General features: G+C 34.6%; 1 protein-coding gene across 2 annotated transcripts; it reads right to left on the bottom strand.

The window, feature by feature from the left end:
• Positions 1–230: 230 nt before the first annotated feature.
• Positions 231–9,052, bottom strand: LOC115974218. Of its 2 annotated transcripts, none has more exons than XM_031094459.1 (10): positions 7,984–9,052; positions 5,307–6,467; positions 3,972–5,117; positions 3,728–3,769; positions 3,018–3,094; positions 2,344–2,428; positions 2,157–2,240; positions 1,909–2,010; positions 1,725–1,823; positions 231–780 (listed from the first exon to the last, which is right to left on the bottom strand). In XM_031094459.1, the coding sequence occupies exons 1-10, from the start codon at positions 8,779–8,781 to the stop codon at positions 670–672; spliced, it is 3,705 nt and encodes a 1,234-aa protein (XP_030950319.1). In that variant the 5' UTR covers positions 8,782–9,052; the 3' UTR covers positions 231–669. The 2 variants fall into 2 exon arrangements, with proteins under 2 accessions (XP_030950319.1, XP_030950320.1); XM_031094460.1 differs by having other exon boundaries at positions 5,307–6,424; positions 7,984–8,104.
• Positions 9,053–18,611: the final 9,559 nt, after the last annotated feature.

Below are 18,611 nucleotides of genomic sequence, written 5' to 3'. Positions count from 1 at the left end.
ATTTTCTTGTATTACAGCATTTGGGCTTCAAGTTAATGGGCTCCATAGCTGTTATTGGGCTTTTTGGCCTCACAGGCTGTGATTACAGTGGATTTTTTTTTTTTTGAAACTTGATTACAGTGGAAATATTGGGTCCCAATTACAAGTTTATATTTAAACATGTTGTAAAATTTAGCAAAAACTTATTCCTTACTCATACAATACACAAAAACTTGCAAAATATGTTTAGCGAATGGTAATGGTAATGTAGATTTGTATTGATTTTTCTTTTTGTTTCTTTTAAGTACATGTACATACAACACCTTTGTAAACCTAACCTAAATGGAGGCTTATCCACAATGTACAAAGAATAAAAAATGGTTACAATGATGATGTACAGTTAGGAGGAGAAGAAATTGATATCGAGGATATTAAAAGACAAAAAGAATGTGAGAAAAAATCTCTGTGCAGTTTAGGCCCAATTATTAGGTCCATGGTCCTCCTCCGATGTCATCTCAACAGATCAGCAAGCATTCTTATATACAGGCTGCCAGACTTGCAGATGAATTGTGCTCGCAACCGTCTGCTATATTTCCTCCACAGCTCCTATCTTGGTAACCAGTGGAGCCCAGCTCCAGACTTTCTAGTGATTAATTGCACAAATTCAGTGGGCAAAACTGAGTAAGGCCGTCACCTATAACGCTCTATCAGCTTCTGCAAAAATTCTAATGTCCGAGTATACGAAGGATCTGAACGGCTAATTGGTTTACATGAATTAATATGATCTGTTGACTCTAGTACCTGTTAAGAAAAGTAAAATATGTAAGTCTGAAGAATAGGAAGAATGATAAGCAATACGCATGAGCTAGAAGATCATGCATTCATTTGAAGTTGTCATCATTTAAAACGGCAAGGCTATGAGGCCAGGTTCCTAGAACTATATAAGCCGCAAAGTAAATCCATTTCAGAGAAAATGAAAGGCCTGACATCTGTCCAAATTGATCCTCTAACTGATCACCTCACAATATATTCAGTTGATCCCTCACCATGTGCATCCTATCAATCTTTTCAGCCTACAAATGTGAGATCAATATCATTCCCTAACTGCTCAAATCTAAGAATTAACATCTTAAAGGTCTCCCATCTGCTGCTGAAAATAACACATGTTCTTAAACACTGTCGACCAATACTTTGATAAAACAACAGGCCCAAGACATACTCATGTTTGACAAAAACATATGTAAAAAGGTTGGATGCCACAGTTTCCAAGAACCAATCTATGAAATCGTTGAAATGTACAAGAATACCCAATCAAAAGATTTTGCATTTTTCTAATGCTTACCTGTTAACTAATTATAAATAACATATATAGCACGTCACTAATTTAATCAGAAAAGATTATCTCCTCTACAAGATGCAGACTAGACTCAAACCAATATGCAGTGATGTATCAGCATGTCATGAAAACAAATGGAGGACTAGTAACTGACAAACACTTCCAAGAAAATTGATGGCTCATGGCAAAGTCTAAACAAGCTTTTAAAGCTTTTCCTGCTAATAAAGAAAAAAGTTAAAAACTAATTTGCAAGGCATGAAGGGTATGTTCATGTTCAACAGCCAACACTACATATGCAATGACACTCTAAAGTCATTTCAACCAATTTTTTAAAACCTAACTACTTAGGCAAAAGACCTCTTTGTCTTCTTCAGCCTAAGTGTCATATGTTTATCAAAGTCATACTTACAACAAGTTCGCCAAATCCAGGATATGCTGATTCGATTGATACTATTTCCATTCGGAAGGCCCATCCTCCGTAACCTTCAACAAGGGGAGTTACCTTGGTCTGCAAAACAGTTACCAGCTACCTCTTAAGCTCAGAAAAAGATACACGGGAAGAGATACATTATTTTAACCAAACTGTGGACTACCTCACAGAAACTGAGGACATCAAGCACCCCTTTCTTATGAAGGTCTCGGATATAGTCGTTAAGCTCTACTAGTCTCGGCGACCCACTCCTTAGCTCCCCTATCTAAGAACAGCATGAATTAAATGCTATTAACATCTACTTGTACAACGATTATTTTAACTACAAGATAATGTAGAAACCAACAATCACGTGTTATTGGGGGTGGGGGGATAATAACCCAGCTTAGTTTATAAAGATCATATACTCACAGTTGGGGCAGGGCGAAACACCAGGCCCATTCGCCAAGGCATGTCTGCTAGTTTGCTGCCAAAATGTGGGCAGCTATAGAACACCTGAAACCAGGTTAAGACACAAGCATCATAAAGAATTGATAATTGAAAGTTAATCAAAGGATCAGCAATGTAAGAAAATATTTAATTATTGATTGAAGCATACAACTCCAGCAGTGTTGTTCACAAGGTTATCTATATTTTCTGCCTTAGCTTTATGTAGCATCTGCTTTACAACCAAGCCTCCCATGCTGCAAAAAGCAAAAGTAAATACATTAAATAAGATGATACACACGCACAGAGAGAGACCAAATGCTACATGCTGTGAAACAACAGAAACAGACTCATCATGTTGCTCTAGGAGTCCTACAATGTCTACCAATAATGGAATTAGTTTCTTTTTCCATCTTATACCAATTGGCTGATAATTTTATTAGATGCGAAATTGCAAATAGAAGCAATATATTAGAAACAAGATATGGTAGTCAAAATTCCCTGACCATTAGGATGAGTTATCATCTATTCACTAAATCAAACCAAACCTACTGACATAAGGACTCTTATTTACAGGGACATAAATCATCAGTGAAATACTTGAGGACCACGGTTAAGCTAATGAGTGCCTATTTGGAAGCAAATATCAATTTTAGATGTCAAACTTGGCAAAAATATGTTATGTTAGTTACAGCATTGAAAATAAAGGAAAATCAGTGAAACCTTTAGAGGAAAAAAATCTTTGTGTGTGAGTGTGTCACTTTCCTAATGCGCATCAAATACAAAAAGATTCTCTGTTATTGCTAAGAAACCACACAATCTCCTCCCTAAGACCACTATAAAAACCTGTGAGTCACAAACACCACCGGTCGATTCCCAATGCCTGCAGCAACAAGCTTCTCCAATAGCATGGAGCTTACTTCCTGCACATTTCCAGCAGAAGCAGGAAAAGACAAGCATCAGTAGAAATCAAATTATATATAAGCCAACCAGCAAAGAAGGAACTGTGAGAACAGCAGATTCCATAAAGAGATAGTTGAATGAAGCAAATGCTACAATTTTGAAGTCACAAAAGAATGAAAAGATCAAAACTAGGTCAAGTAACGTTATAGCTTTTTCCATATGAAGGAAATCTGAAGATCATCTTCTACTCATCAATAGAAGTACCACCTAGGATTGGCCTAGACTGACTAGCATGAAATCCATTAAAGATATACATTCAAATTATGCAAACATTATCCTCCATGGGTTCCCATAAATAACAAGGTGTGAGAACTGTGCATCTTATACCCATGTCAACCATTGGTGCTCACCAACCATAGAAGTGCAAAATAATATGAGCTAAAATTTCGAAAGGAAAGTTCCCATTCCCCCATAACTCATGCTTCCTAAAAAGAATCTCAAAGTAACCTGTATGTATACAACAAACATCTTGCGTGTGAATAACATTCTCAGATCTTTGATGATTCAAATTCCTAGTAACATAACATGATGGGTGTTAACAACTCAAATGACATATAAAGCTGCTTCTTGACTGTCAAACAAAACATACAAACCTGAAGGGGCAAGCTAGCTCCAGACCATTGTGTGAGATTTGTCTGTATAAAACATGCAACTCTGGATTAGATGCTGAACATGGAGACCTCAAGATCACCTCCATAAACCAACTAGTCATCAAGGAATTAAGGACAAAATTTCCAAGAGACTTATCAAAAAAAATTTCCAAGAGGTAGCAGATACCAGAAAGATCTTTTAGAAAAACAAGAACCTTTTAAATTTAGTACCAGAGTCAAAACAAACCTTGTATTTGAGAGTAAACATGCGAACTTGAGGAATGTCAGATGAAAGCCATTCACCTGGCCAAAATGTTCCTAGCTTCCCTGCTTCCTCATCAATCTTTTCTACCAAGCCAGACGTAGTTGAGGTCTTGTCCTCAGCTATGCGCCAAGACCTATAAGCCCCACCACGGATCCCATGGACAAAAACAACATCCAAAAGAGGCAGTTCTGATTGTGAGCCAGCATAATCAACAGAACTAGAAAAGCTACCATCATTTCGGGGTGTGTTTACAGGCGTACCCTCACTGGCTACAGTAGTAGCCAGAGTCGAAGATTTATCCCTTCGAACATTGTCCTGATCTACTTGTTCAGGACACTTCCAGTGGGGAAGTTCGGGATTGATTAAAAATACCATATCTTTATATCGAGGACAATTGTTATCTCTGTTTGAAACACCAGTATCAGGAAGATTCTTATTTACATGGTCTTTATCAATTTGGTGATTGCAAAATATATTTAGAAGTGTTGCCCTAGCATAACTTTGTATCTTAGGGTCGCTGCAACCTGGACTCTTCCCATTAGCACAATCCTCAAGCCATTTACACCAAGTTTCATCTGCCATAATAACCTTCTGGGCTTTTGGAAGGAGTGAAAGGATAGCTAACAGCCGAGCTGCATGCTTGCGAATGTGGGCTGTAGCTGGAACACGAACACTAGATGAATCATTAGTATCAGAAATAGGTGATTCCCTATGACCATTTGGAACTCGATCCTGAGCCTCAAGTGTTCTGGATGCATCATACGCTTCAATTGCAGCAAGTTTCTCATAATCATCACATAACAGAAAACGTCTCAACAGACACAAAACCCCAAAATCGGTTATTTTTTCCTGAAATTGAGGCTCTTCAGCACAAATTTCAGTCAGTGCTTTGATCCCCTTCAGGGTTGCTGATGCAGAATCTGCAGCATCAAACTTAGCCAGGCTATCTTTCTTTAGATTTTTCAGTGGTCCTGCAAAAGGTTCCAGAGAAAGAAGATCTGCCAGAGGGAATGTATCCACAGAACCAGTGGCTGTTCCCAGCTGCTTCACTGCCAGATTAACAACAGCAACTGCTAATTGATTAGCAATTTGTGAAGCAGAAAGAATGTTTGACTGATCGATTTTAGTCTGCAAAAGTGAGTAAACTTCATGAATACTAACAGAGAAAGAGCACTGATAGAGAAGAAGAATTATCTATTAAAAAAAAACAATTTAATGATAGTCCAAGAAATTATAACTGAAGTATAACCAGATAAAATTTCTTTCTGCAACACATTTCAATGTTAAATAGCAATGAGATAGAAAATTTCTTCAAACCTTCACTTTGTCATTTTTAGGTTGAGTGTTTCCTTTAGCTGATGTCTTGGCAGAACCCAGGATTTCAGTTAGCAGAATAGCCAACCATCCTTGAGAAATTGGTACAGAAGATGGTCCATAATCTTCAAGAATGTGAGAAAGGATCTTTTTGGCTGAAGATCGTACGGTGTCTGAGGAATTTTTCCCAAAAATCCAAGGAAGCAATATACCAGACCACTTTTGACTCTCTTCAAGGGATAAGTGCATGTTCCCAGTACAAATTAATTCTAGTGCTTTTGCTAGTGCATCTTGCACATGCTTATGCTTTGTCAATCGTTTAGCAGTGTCCCTCATTAGATGTAGGCCCTTCTCCATCACTATCTTTTTGGCCTCAGGGCTTCTCTCAACAGAAACCTGAAAGGCAGACAATGCCACCAGAGCCAAAGAAATGTCCTCATTTTTACTTGCCTGTGAAATAGTAGAAAGAAGACTAGAACTCCAATCAGAAACAGAATCATTTAAGGGCAGATTACGGTCCTCTAGTAGCAACCGCGCCACCAAACTCCCATGCCATTTCACAGATCTCTCTGGTGCCACTAAAGCAGTCATGACAGCATGGCCATCTTGATCCAGTTCTTGAATATGAGACCTATTCACCTCTGATGCCGTTGCCCAATTTGCTAATGCCCATGCAGCAAAAGGTACAGAAACATGTTCACAATGCAAATCATCCCAAAGACCAGGAACAACAGCAGAAGACAAATTATTAGCTTGCATTAGTGAACCATCGTGCTTATTTTGTAGGAAGAAAGCTTTAGGTGTATGCCTAGCTGATTGTACATGATTGGTTTCACCAATCCCTAATTCCATAAGCTCACTTGTTCTTGAAAGCCCCAATACTGTAGTTCCTCCAAAAATTTTCATTCCAATCCCTTTTATTCCATTCCCACCATCTTCATCATCTTGATTGGCATTTGATTCATCCAAGTGAATGCCACCTTCCTCAAGAACTTGAATGGCAGCAGCAATATCTCCAGTTTCAGCATGCCTTGGTAGGGATGGCTGAAATGATACGTTGTCTGAACTATCACAGCTGGAAGTAACAATATCCATAATGGCAGCCACAAGCATGCTCCTACCTTTCAAAGAATCAGAAACATCGAATGAACTACGTCTTGATTGCTGCTCCCACAAAGATGCAATATATCAATGGCAAAACAAAAACTAAAAGCATCAAAAGATCAGGGTCTGTGACAGTTTTAATAATTAGTGAAAAATCAAAGAACTGTAACAATGATCAAGCTATTTCATATATTTGTTAGGGCAAGACTTAGATATAGTACTTAAGTGCTGTTCATTAGGTTCTTCTCTTAGGATTTTGCCATGTGCATTTTTTTTCATGGGATGGAGGTGTATTTTTTAATTAAGTATTCACATGGCTGAATTTTAAAGAGAGAAACCTAAAGAACAGCACCTAAGGTACTATACCTAAGTTTTGTTCTATTTGATATTGATATTCCATATTACTTATTAAACAAAAAACAAAAATAAAATTAGATGATTTGCTATTTATTGATATTGTCCAATACAAACAGGTCAGTCTCAGGTTCCTTTCATATGCCAATTCACATTATATTAACTGTTTCTTAAAGACATTGCCTGTCCACCTTTGAGATTTACACCTGAATTTAACAACCAAATTAGGTTTTTTCCTCTTCTAGTTTTACGTACACAAACCCGACATCTTACTTTTAACTTGTTTATGCAAATGGAAGAAATTCAGCATTAAAATTTTTGGGTGGTTGCAAATTAAATTAGTATTTGATGTGGTGGACATTTGTCCAAGATTTCCTGAACCAAATTAATGTGTATTTGATGCTCAGCATTAAAATTTTTGGGTGGTTGCAAATTCCGAACAAATTAGTATTTGATGTGGACTTTTTTTTTTTTTTTTTTTTTTTTTTTTTAAATGGAGTCCAAAATGAAAATTAAAACAAAACTGTCAAAAGTTATGAGTTCCAAGTCATAAACAAGGATCTAGGGCCATCAACTAACTAGCCTTATTCTACTCAAGAAAAAAGATAATGCTTATTAGTATTGGCGTTGTCCTGTTTGATTTTACATTTGATGCTGGTATTTCTAACAGTAATCTATAAAGCGAATGCTATATTTACCAGTCCATACTACCCTATAATAAATCATGATCAACCATATATTGAATTCCTAGAATACAATTCAGAATTCATTGGATGTGGTTACAAGTGAATGCAATCATTATAGATTAAACTCAAGAATAAGAACAGGAAAGACCTTCAAACCAAAGTCCAAACTCAGATTAAGCTATTTAAATGAATCAACTTTATTGATCAAACCAATCCAAAGCTACTTTCCGAGACTTAGATAATTGAAAAATCCAACATTTCAAGCTATTTAACTAAATCAACTATCACACACAAATGGCATTGATTCGTCAACTGTTCAAACTAATCCAAAGCTACTTTCTAATACTTGAATACATCAAAATCTAACATTTCTATCAAATAAATAACAAAAATTAGAAAACGTATAGATTAAGCTAATGGCATTGATTCTTCAATTGTTCAAACTAATCCAAAGCTACTTTCCAATACTTCAATTCATGAAAATCTAACATTTATATATCTAATTAATATAAAAAAAAAAATTGATGGAAATTCACCTTCTTCGACCGCTGAGGGTGACATGAGAAAATGAACCTGAGAAGCTTGGGAATAGCATGAGGCCTCCCAAGCACGGAGGAGGAGACATTAGGATCGGCGATCAAGTACGCGAGCGCCCTCGCCGACTCAGCCTGAGTCCCAAACCCGTCCCTGGGGACCGCCACGGACTCAAGCAACCAATCGACGACGGCGCCACCTCCAGCGCCAACGATCGCGGCCCTGCGACTGGCATTGGCAGCGGAAATGTCGGCGAGGAGCGCCGCGACCCTAAGTTCGAAGCCGGAGCGGACCTCATGGTTGGCGGAGGACAAGACGGAGCTGAGAGACTGCCAGAGAACGGAGGCGGCGACGCCGGTTTGCTTGGCGTGGTGGAAGATTCTGTTGACGGAGTCGGAGGATTTCTTGACGGCGCGTTCGATTCCGGTGTACAAGGGATTAGTAGAAGTGGAGGAGGAGGAGGAGTTGTGTTCGTCTGAGGTGGAGAGGATAGCGTAGTAGGAGGCGATTGAAGCGGAGAGGAGTGTAGCGGAGAGAGCGAGAACGGAATTGCGAGAGAGAGAGGCTGTGGCAGAGGTGGCGGTGGCGGTGGTGGTAGTAGTGAGAGGGTGATGAATGGAAGAAGAAGGCGGCGGCGGTGGCGGCGGCGGAGGGGCTTTTTGGGAAATTTTGAGATTGTTTGAGGGTTCGATTGGGTTTTGCGAAGAGGAAAATTGAAGGCGAGAGTGATTGGAGAGAGGGAAACGGAGAGAGCGTCGGGTTCTGAAGCAGAGCCGAAGCATAGTTTGTTTAGAAAGCATAGTTTGTTTAGAAAGAAAGGGAAGGGAAGGGAAGGGAAGAGAAGAGAAGAGAGAAGGGAAACTTGTTATTTATTGAGGTCTTGATTGGGTCTTGGTTTTGTGTAATGTTTTTCTACTTCTTTGTTTCTTTTGTTTTTGATTGTGTGGGAGAGTGAAGAAGGAGGCGTGTATGGCGGGAGCAAAAAACGCGATTTGTATTGTACGTGTAATAGGAGGGAATTTCCCCCCAGAATGGTGATAGATGGTGAATAATGTCTACAATAAGAGGGAATTTCCCCCCAGAATATGCGAACCTTGTAGCTGTAGGAGACATTCTTTTTCTGTCTATTTTTGTTTTTCTTAAAAAAAAAATAAAAAATAAAAAATAAACACACACAAATAATGGAGAAAGAATGAAGTTTGCAGGAAAAACAGACCATAAACTTCACTCTGAAAAAACTAAAATAAGGTTCGTTCTTATAATATAAGTAATAATCTTACAAGTAATATATGTAACATATAACTTTTTGATAGGTGAATGTAGAATAAAAACCTTTTCAAAAAGTAGAAAAATTCGAATATGAAGTTCTTCCGTTGGTGGAATCAATTTTAAAATAAGTAATAATCATACAAGTTTATATGTAACATATAACTTTTTGATAGGTGAATGTAGAATAAAAGCCTTTTCAAAAAGTAGAAAAATTCGAATATGAAGTTCCTCCGTTGGTGGAATCAATTTTAAAATAAGGGAAAAATTAACGGATTTTTTAAAAGAACTATTTTAGAAACTTTTTATAAGAAGAAAAAAAAATTTAAGCATTTTATATTTTCCAAGATAGTGTTATTAAAACTTTCTTAAAATTATGTATTAATAAATACTCTAAAAACACTCATTAAATGACCTTTAAAATCTTTTTTTTTTTTTTGAAAAGAAAATCAATTATATATATATATATATAAATAACTTAAAGGACAAAATTTAATTACAAAATTAGTTGTAGTCTAAAGTTACAACCTTACTCAATAAAATAAATATTACTACATATTTTGAAAATCTAACTGTTGAATTGCATATTCTTTACATTCTTAATACACATATCAAATTTTCTGTCAATCGGATATTATTTATTATATGATCTATAAGCTTATATTTTAAGGATAATTTTTAACTACAAAAACCAACAATTAAAACAATTTATTGATAGTATAGTTATTGATCTTTATTTTTATTTTTTTTGAAATTTTGCAAGCACGGAAGATATAAGAAGAAGACGTAATCTAATAGTGGAATTCTCAAAATTCACATCCAATGAAAAAATATTGAGTAAGGTTGTAGACTTAGGCTACAACCAATTTTGTAACTAAACTTTGTCCTAAATTAAATCATGTACACTATATATACACAAATAAATAATCCATGAGCATTCCATCCCATTCTTTATATCATTTTTGTTACTCAAATTGTGATTAATCATGCACAAAATTACTCAACAAAAAAAAAAAAAAATACACATTTGTTTTTGTATCTCACTAGTTTCCAATCTCTCTCTCTCTCTCTCTCAAATGCTACAATTATTGCACTATAAATGAGTCACGGAAACTTCTTCATTTGATTGTTTAATACTTTTTCTTCTCTCTACTCATCTATTCTTCTCTTTCAGTCTTTCTCTCTTCACTTTGCACAATCACATCTCCTTAATAGGACATATGGTTTGAACATCATTGTTGTGGGTGGCTTTGATGGATGTTGTTATCGATGGTGTGTGGTCATTTTGCAAGTATATGCTACATGATCATTGAAGAGGGAGAAGTCGAGCAAGGTTTCATTCATGGTTGGAGAAAGTGTAACCAAGAATGACAAAGGGTTGATCAAGTCATAAGAGGTACATGAAGGTCACAACTCACAAAGGCAAAGAGGGAGAGAAGAGAAGGAAAAATAGATAGTGGATGGGAGAGAAGTTAGAAAGTGAGGCTGAGGGCAATAAACGACATAGTTTGCATGGGTGGTTATGAGTAGCACATTTTTTCTGAAGGTTTCATGGAGGTTGGTAGCAATGGTGTGTTGTCATTGTGAGTGGTAGAAACTATTTTAATAGAATGACATATTATATTTAAATGGAGACAAGTATATTTAAATGGAGGTGCGGAAATAATTAAGAGGGTGATGTAGATTTCATATTCCATATTCCATAATAATAATAACTAGTCGCTAACTCGTGCAATGCACGGAAAAACTTTGCATAAATCTATAATGTATCATGTATAAGATTCAAAACTGAAATTATTAAAGCATAATGAAAATATTTGATCATACATTAGAGAAATATAAGAGAAAAATGTGGCTACCGTCAAAAGACTAATCCAAGGCTATATAGTTGACAAATTCAGTTATAGCAAAAAATAAACCCAAAAATTCAAATGTTAAAACTTTCAAAAAGCTAAAAAAATTAAAGAATCTAAATATTCAGAGCCTAAAAATTATTGAAAAAAAACAAAATATATAAATGTCTGTGTGATTACCCAACAAAGAAATATAGAGAAATATGAGTTACCTTCAAAAGAATAATTTGTGGATATAGTTGTTAAAATCTGTTAGACAATTTCAGATTTTGCAAAAAAAAAAAAAAAAAAAAAAAGAAATCAAAACAAAAGAATATATGACTTCACAATAGAGAAATATAACAAAAAAGAAACATAACAAAAAGATTGGTTACCCTTGGTGAAAATAGCTATATATAGCAATAGTGGAGCCATTAGTGAAAACCTTACAACACTACAATATTTAGAAATTAGATGTACATAGACAAACAGTTAACCTTATACTAAAAAAAAAAATCAGAAATTTATTTTAGGGGTGAACGAAAAAAAAGATCTAACAAAAATATTTGCCAAGTAAGAAAAAAATTCTAACCAAAAAAACAAAAATCGACAATATATAGAAGCATATATTACAAATAAGGAATTTGTAAGTGAGGCTATAATACCTCTGCCACTATGTGCTTCCCAAAATGCAGAATATCTTATTTTTGGTCAAAGCTTCATGCTACAGTGTATAAACATGTTACCTGGACGTACAAACATGAAACATGAAACCTGAACAACGCAAATATGGAAGGAAGGCGATGGTTTAGCTTCATGCTACAGTGTATAAACATGTTACCTGGACGTACAAACATGAAACATGAAACCTGAACAATGCAAATATGGAAGGAATTAAGGCGATGGTTTCAGCTTTTGAGTGAGAGAGAGATAATGGGGATTAGATGTTGTTTCACTTTTAATAGGATTAGTAGTGTTTCAATAGGATAGATGTTGTTTTCACTTTTTAATAGGATTAGTAGTGTTTCAGTAGGATAGGTAACAAAGTTGCAAAAATATAAACTGTTTAAATAATGTATAGATTTTATGTTTTTTTTTTACTGATTTTTTTTTATTTAAATAATGTTGATGTGGAAAATTGTGGAGAGGTCAGAGGCTTCGGTTTTATATATATATATATATATATATAGATAATAATAGAGATAATAATATTTATCAATAATAATAATAATAATAATAATAGGTAGTGTGGGGACGAGGATCCCAAATCTAATTTAAACAGGCAGTCAAGGTTATTTCTGAGGATGCACCTCAGATCTTGAGGATGAGCACTAGTTATGTGAGGAACATAAAGTTAAAACATCAAAAAGGAAAGGGAGCAAACTTGGCATGAAATACGAGAAGGATGAAGAAAGAAGAGTATAGAAGTTATCCCTTCCACATTAAATACAAGGCAACCATTCTTCTGGCCGTATTAATGAAGAAATGACCATGAATAGTGGTGGCACAGCTAAGATTGTAGGGCAAAACTTGCTAGTATATTCTGGAGGGGACTAGAGTTCTAGGAGGGCAATCTCAGCCCTCCAAGTGTAAGATCCTGATAAGTTGTAGCTGGATATAAAAGCAAGAGGAAGATCCAGATGCAAGGGGAGAAAAAAAAAAGAAAAAAAAAATGAGAAAAAAGAAAGAAAAGAATCTATGCATTTGTAAACCCAACCTCAGACTAAACCTGAGAACCAACACTTGTATTTTTTTTTTTTTTTTTTCTTAACGAATTCTTAGACTGTGAATTAATAGAAGTGGCACCCTTTCTTATTCAACTCTATGATATAAACATTCTGATTTCGTGCATAGGATATCATAATAAGATTTGACTTCCATCTCTAAACAAATTTATTGTGATTGCAAGCAGTAAAACCTTCATTTATTTCCATTTGTTGACTAACTGCTTTTTTGCTGTTACAGGTAGTATTACTATTTTCTATTCTATTAGTTCATATTTGGATGAAAACTTATTAGGTTTAGTTTTATGCATTTAGGATTTTTTTTTTTTTTTTTTTAAATATTGGTTGATAAAGGAGTTTAATTTAATATTGTAGATGAATGGCTCAACGAGCCTTTGGTTAGGTTTGGTAAACTATTCTTTAATAATAGTGAATTAGTTTGGAGTAATAATTTCCTAACCTAACAAGGCTGGGTTATATTAAAAATACTTATAACCTAAACCATCCCCATGGTAGTCCAAATGCTCATTAGAGTCTGTTTGAGAATAGTTTATTTAGCTGAAACTGAAAATTTTTTGTTGAAAATATAGGGAGAAAAAAGGTTGAAAAATAAGCTGAATAGTACAATGGGACCCATGAATAGTATCAAAAAGTGCAGTGAAATTATGAATAGTAGAAAAAATAAACTAAAATTACAAATAAGTTGAAAATTTCAGCCCTTCCCAAATGAACACTAAGTGTGCGCTTGGATACCGTTTATTTTGCTGAAAACTAAAAACTGAAAACAATAAAAAATCATTTTCCGATTACTGTTCACTTTTAAAATTACTGTTCACATGCCTATTTGCACTGTTCATGTCCTATGAATAGTGCAAGAGGCGCTGAGCTGAAAATAAATAAATAAATGCAAACGCAGGAGAATCCAAACGAAGCTTAAAAGTGTGTCTTTAGCTCCAAATTAAAAAGCCAACTTATTTTACTATTCAGCTTATTTTTGCTACTATTCATAGGCTCCACTACACTTTTTTGTACTATTCATGGGTCCCACAGTACTATTTCAGCTAACTTTTACTTTTATCTATAATACTTTTAGCAAAAAATTTTCAATTTTAGTAAAATAAGCAGATCCCAAACAGACCCTTAATAACTATTTTCAAATTTTGAATGCTAAATTAAGGGAGATGGACCGAATAAGACCAAAGTGGACTGAAAAGGATCGAAGTGGACAAAATGGACTGAATAAGATCAATATGGACTGAATAAAACCGAATAGACCGAATAGGACCAAATAGGACGGAAGTAGATGTGATGGACCGAACTGGACCAATGTGGACCGAATAAGACTAAAATGGACCTTAAAGGACCAAAGTGAATAGAATGGACTAAATAGGATAGAAGTGGACCAAATAAGACCGAATTAGACCGAGGTGGACATGATGGGTTGAATTGGAGCTAATAAGACCAAAATGGACCGAAAATGACTGAAGTAGACATAATGGACCGAATAGTACGAATGTGGACCAAATAGGATCAAAGCGGACTAAATAGAATCAAAGTGGACCAAATAAGACCAAAGTGAACTGAAAATGACTGAAGTTGACATAATGGACCGAATTAGACCGAATAGGACTAAAGTGGATAGATTAAGACCGAATAGAACATAAGTGGACATGATGGACCGAATTGGACCAATGGGGACCGAGTAAGATGAAAGTGGACCGAAAAAGACTGAAGTGGACAAAATGGACCAAATAGGATCGAAGTGGACTGAATAGGACTAAATTGGACCGCATAAGACCGAATAGGACCAAAGTGGAGTGAATAAGACTGAATTGGACTGAATAGAATCAAAGTGGACAGATTAAGATTGAATAGACCGAATAGAACTAAAGTGGACCAGATTGGACCCAATATGACCAAATAGACCGAGTAGGATCAAATAGGATTGAATAGGACCGAATAAGACTAAATAGAAGCAAAGTGAACCGAATAGGACCAATGTGTACCAAATAGGACTGAAGTGGACCGCATAGAACCAAAGTGGACCGAATAGGACCGAATAAAGGTGTAACGGGGAAGTAAAAAAGGTGATTGATGGTGACTAGGTCTACAAGAGGAGGGAATTTCCCCCCAAAATATGCGAACCTTGTAGGAGAAATGGAGGTTCATTCTTTTTCTTTCTTTTTATTTATTTCTTATATTTATTTTTAAAAAACAAACACATATAAAAGAGAAGGAACGAGGTTCAATAGAGTTCATTCATCTAATATAAGTAAGGAAAGAGAATAAGGTTCGTTTAAGTAATAATTATACAATTAATTTACGTAACATATAACATTCTGATAAGAACCTTCTCCCCCGCCCTCCCCCCCCCCCCCCCCAAAAAAAAAAAAAAAAGAAACTCCGAATAAGAAGTTCTTCTATTTGTGAAATCAAATTTAAAATAACTAAATAATAATAAAAAAAGTATTGAATTAAATCGCATGATATTCATGGGGGAACAATACATATACATACACGTGTATTATATTAGGAAAAATATTACTTGTGATTAATCATGCACAAAATTTAAAAAAAAAAAAAAAAAAATTCTACTACTCTCTCTCTCTCTCTCAATTGCTACAATAGATCAACATTATAAATGAGTCACAGAAACTTCTTCACTTGATTGTTTAATACTTTTTCTTCTCTCTCTCTTTGTTCTATATTGTTAGGTTCTAAAAGTTTAGAACAATTGGCAAACTGTGAACATAAATTTGTCTAGGTGTAGATACAATGCTCAAAGTGTTGCAAGTTAGAATACAAGAAAAAGGAAGCTGCAGGTTTAGGAAATTCGAAACATGCTAGGTTCGACCGATCGAGATGCGTTTTTGCAGAATTTAATTAAATCCCAACAACCCATTAAGCCTATTAAGTGATTAAGATTTCAAATCTAATTCTTCTAGTATTTAAAGGAAACCTTAAGGCACGTTTTGGAAAGACTTTGGAGGTGTTCTTGTGAGATCTAAAAGGTATTATGCCTTCTCCTTTCAAAGTCACTACCGGAATTCCATCTACACATCATTAGAACCGGTAGATTTGAAGTTGCTGCAACAGGATCATATATAGCTGATGATTTAAAGTTTTGAGTGGGATCTTAGAGTCATAAACGTGGGTGTTTTTGTTCAACAAATTCAGATAAAAGAGTCTATGGATTCGGAATTACATGTGGTCTCGTGAGTAAATATTACAAGAGGTAGCATTACATTTAGGGAAAAATCTATTGTAAAACTTCTATTATATTTAGTGAATTTGTTGTCTTGAGGATAGTTTAGGTTAAATCCTCCTCGGGTTTTTTTACCTTGAAACTGGACAGTTTCGTTGGTTTTCCTAGATCATCATATTGCTTGTTTTCTTTACTTTTCCGCACTTAGTGATATGATTGTTTGTGCTTAACTTAGATTTGAATAATAAATCTAAGTAACAACTTAGCTAATTAATTAGGTTAAACAATCTGAGTGTTCAATGGTCTAAATAAACCAACATATAAAATCATATTTCCTCAATAGGACATATGGTTTTGAACATCATTGTTATGGGTGGCTTTGATGGAGGTTTACTAGCGATGGTGTGTTGTCATTGTGCAAGTATATGCTACATAATCAAGAGGGAGAAGTCAAGCAAGGTTTTCATATATGGTTGGAGAACGTGTGACCAAGAATGACAAAGGATTGATCAACAAATCATAAGAGATACATCAAGGTCACAAAGGAAATTTGTTCTATGCATTTAGGATTTAAAAAATAATAATACTAATAATATTGGTTGGTTTAATTTTAGGAAAAAGTTAACGGATACTCTAAATAAATATATTTTTAGAAACTTTTTATGGAAAAAGGAAAAAAATTAAATTTTTTGATAGCTTTTTATATTTATATAAAAGCCGTGTCAAAATTTTCTTAAAATATTTTATTAACAATTACTTTAAAGACATCTGTTAACAAGATCCTTAATTTTAATATTGTAAAAACATGGTCATCAGCCTAAAAAAAAAAGGACAAAGTTTAGCTACAAAACCATTTGTAGCCTAAGGCTACAAACTGCTCTAATAAATTGACATGTGTAAAAAAATGGCATGTGCATTGCACATGATTACTTAAGTAAAATTAACCCAACTAACCCTAGTTAACTACATCACCTATTAAAAAAATAAAAAATAAAAACTAAAAAACTAAAATAGATACGTATTCTCTCTCTATCTCTCTCTCTGTGTGCGGCTTCTCTCCAAACCCAAAAACCAAATCTCTCTCACCACTGGTCACCCCCAATCTACCACGTGAGTCTCTCTCTCTCTCTTTTTTTTATTCCGTTTTGCATTTATTTTTCAATGCCACCAACTGTTTTTCAATGCCCAACAACTGTTTGAAACAAAGACTAAGTCAACATGTTTTTATTCTTTACCGTTGTTATTGATTGAAAACCTTTTCAAAGGTGATTATGACACAGTACAGTTCAATGGATATTAAAGGTTTTGATTGGTTTAATGGATATTGTATTATTGTTGTAGAATGGGTCTTATAGTGGCTTCAAGGGTGCAGAAACTAAATTAATATCTAACTTTGGGAAGAAACTAAAATCATATACACTGAACTTTTAATTGATAAATGTTGTTAGCATTGAAAACTGAAGCCTCAATGATGATTTGTTATTTTGTATACATAACGAGGAAGTATTAATTGCAATTTAACATCTTATTACTTGTGAGGATTAAATGATTCAACTATTAGCAAGAACTTGATGTTAGAACATTTTGCAAATCTGGTATATGGATAACCTTGATTCCTTAAAAAACTGAAGAGGATTTGCTAGTTGTAGTTTATAAGTTACCAAATCTAGTTTAATTTACTTATAAAAAAATGAAATTGTGTATTTCTTCTTTGCTAATATATAATAGTGCTGCTATTTGTTGTCTTGTACTGTGGTTTTGTTGTAGTTTTTGTGATACTAAATTAGCTAAGTTGTAGAAATTGTATTCCTTTTTCATTTAAATTTGAATTTATCTTTGATTCATCTAAAAAAGTTTGTTTTTCTTGTTCATATTGACTTGATTTTAAAAAATATAAGCAACTGAGGGTAAGTAAACTTTATAGGCTTCTAGACTTAGACATTCTAAAACTGTAATGTTTTTAATTCTAGACTTAGACATTCTAAAACTGTAATGTTTTTAAGTAATTCATTAAGAGTATTCTTTAATGGGTCTAGAATATTGGAATACTACTTTTTTAATATTGTTTATAAAATTTTTCCTTTTTCTGATTTGATTTTGAATATGTATCTTGACTATAGATGATGGATACTAGTCAAATCATTTTATTGGAAGATGAATTGAATGGTTGCATAGCTGATCAACAAGAGAAGGCTCAAGTAGAACCTACTCATGGAAGCCCAAACAAATCAAATACTCCAAGTAAATATAGCAAAGAAATTGTAGAAGTTCCATAAATTGTGTTGGAAGATGAATTCATTGATTGGATACCTGATCAACAAGAGAAGGCTAAAGTAGAAATTACTCCTGGAAGTCCAAACAAATCAAATACTCCAGCAATTGGTATGAAATTTGATTGTGATGATAGTGCATATGAATTTTACAAAGACTATGCTCACCGAATCGGCTTTAGCGTACAGAAACATTCTGTAAAGCGAGGAAATGTGGGGCAAATTATACGGAGAACATTTAGTTGCTCAAAAGAGGGTGAATGAGTTTTTGACAAACGTCGCGAAAATGCATCTTATCGTCGTCCAATTTCACGAACAGGTTGTTTAGCATAG

The sequence above is a fragment of the Quercus lobata genome, chromosome 2 (assembly GCF_001633185.2).
Source record: "Quercus lobata isolate SW786 chromosome 2, ValleyOak3.0 Primary Assembly, whole genome shotgun sequence".
NCBI classification, from domain to species: Eukaryota; Viridiplantae; Streptophyta; class Magnoliopsida; order Fagales; family Fagaceae; genus Quercus; species Quercus lobata.
Note: the sequence above shows the minus strand (reverse complement) of the source record. Positions and strands in the feature narration are given on the sequence as shown.

Coding starts and splice junctions, on each gene's coding strand:
- LOC115974218 (XM_031094459.1), bottom strand. CDS start 8,781: ATGCTTTCTAAACAAACTATGCTTCGGCTCTGCTTCAGAACCCGACGC. Junction 2,241..2,343: donor TGAACAACACTGCTGGAGTT/GTATGCTTCAAT, acceptor ACCTGGTTTCAG/GTGTTCTATAGCTGCCCACA. Junction 781..1,724: donor CTGGATTTGGCGAACTTGTT/GTAAGTATGACT, acceptor TTTTCTTAACAG/GTACTAGAGTCAACAGATCA.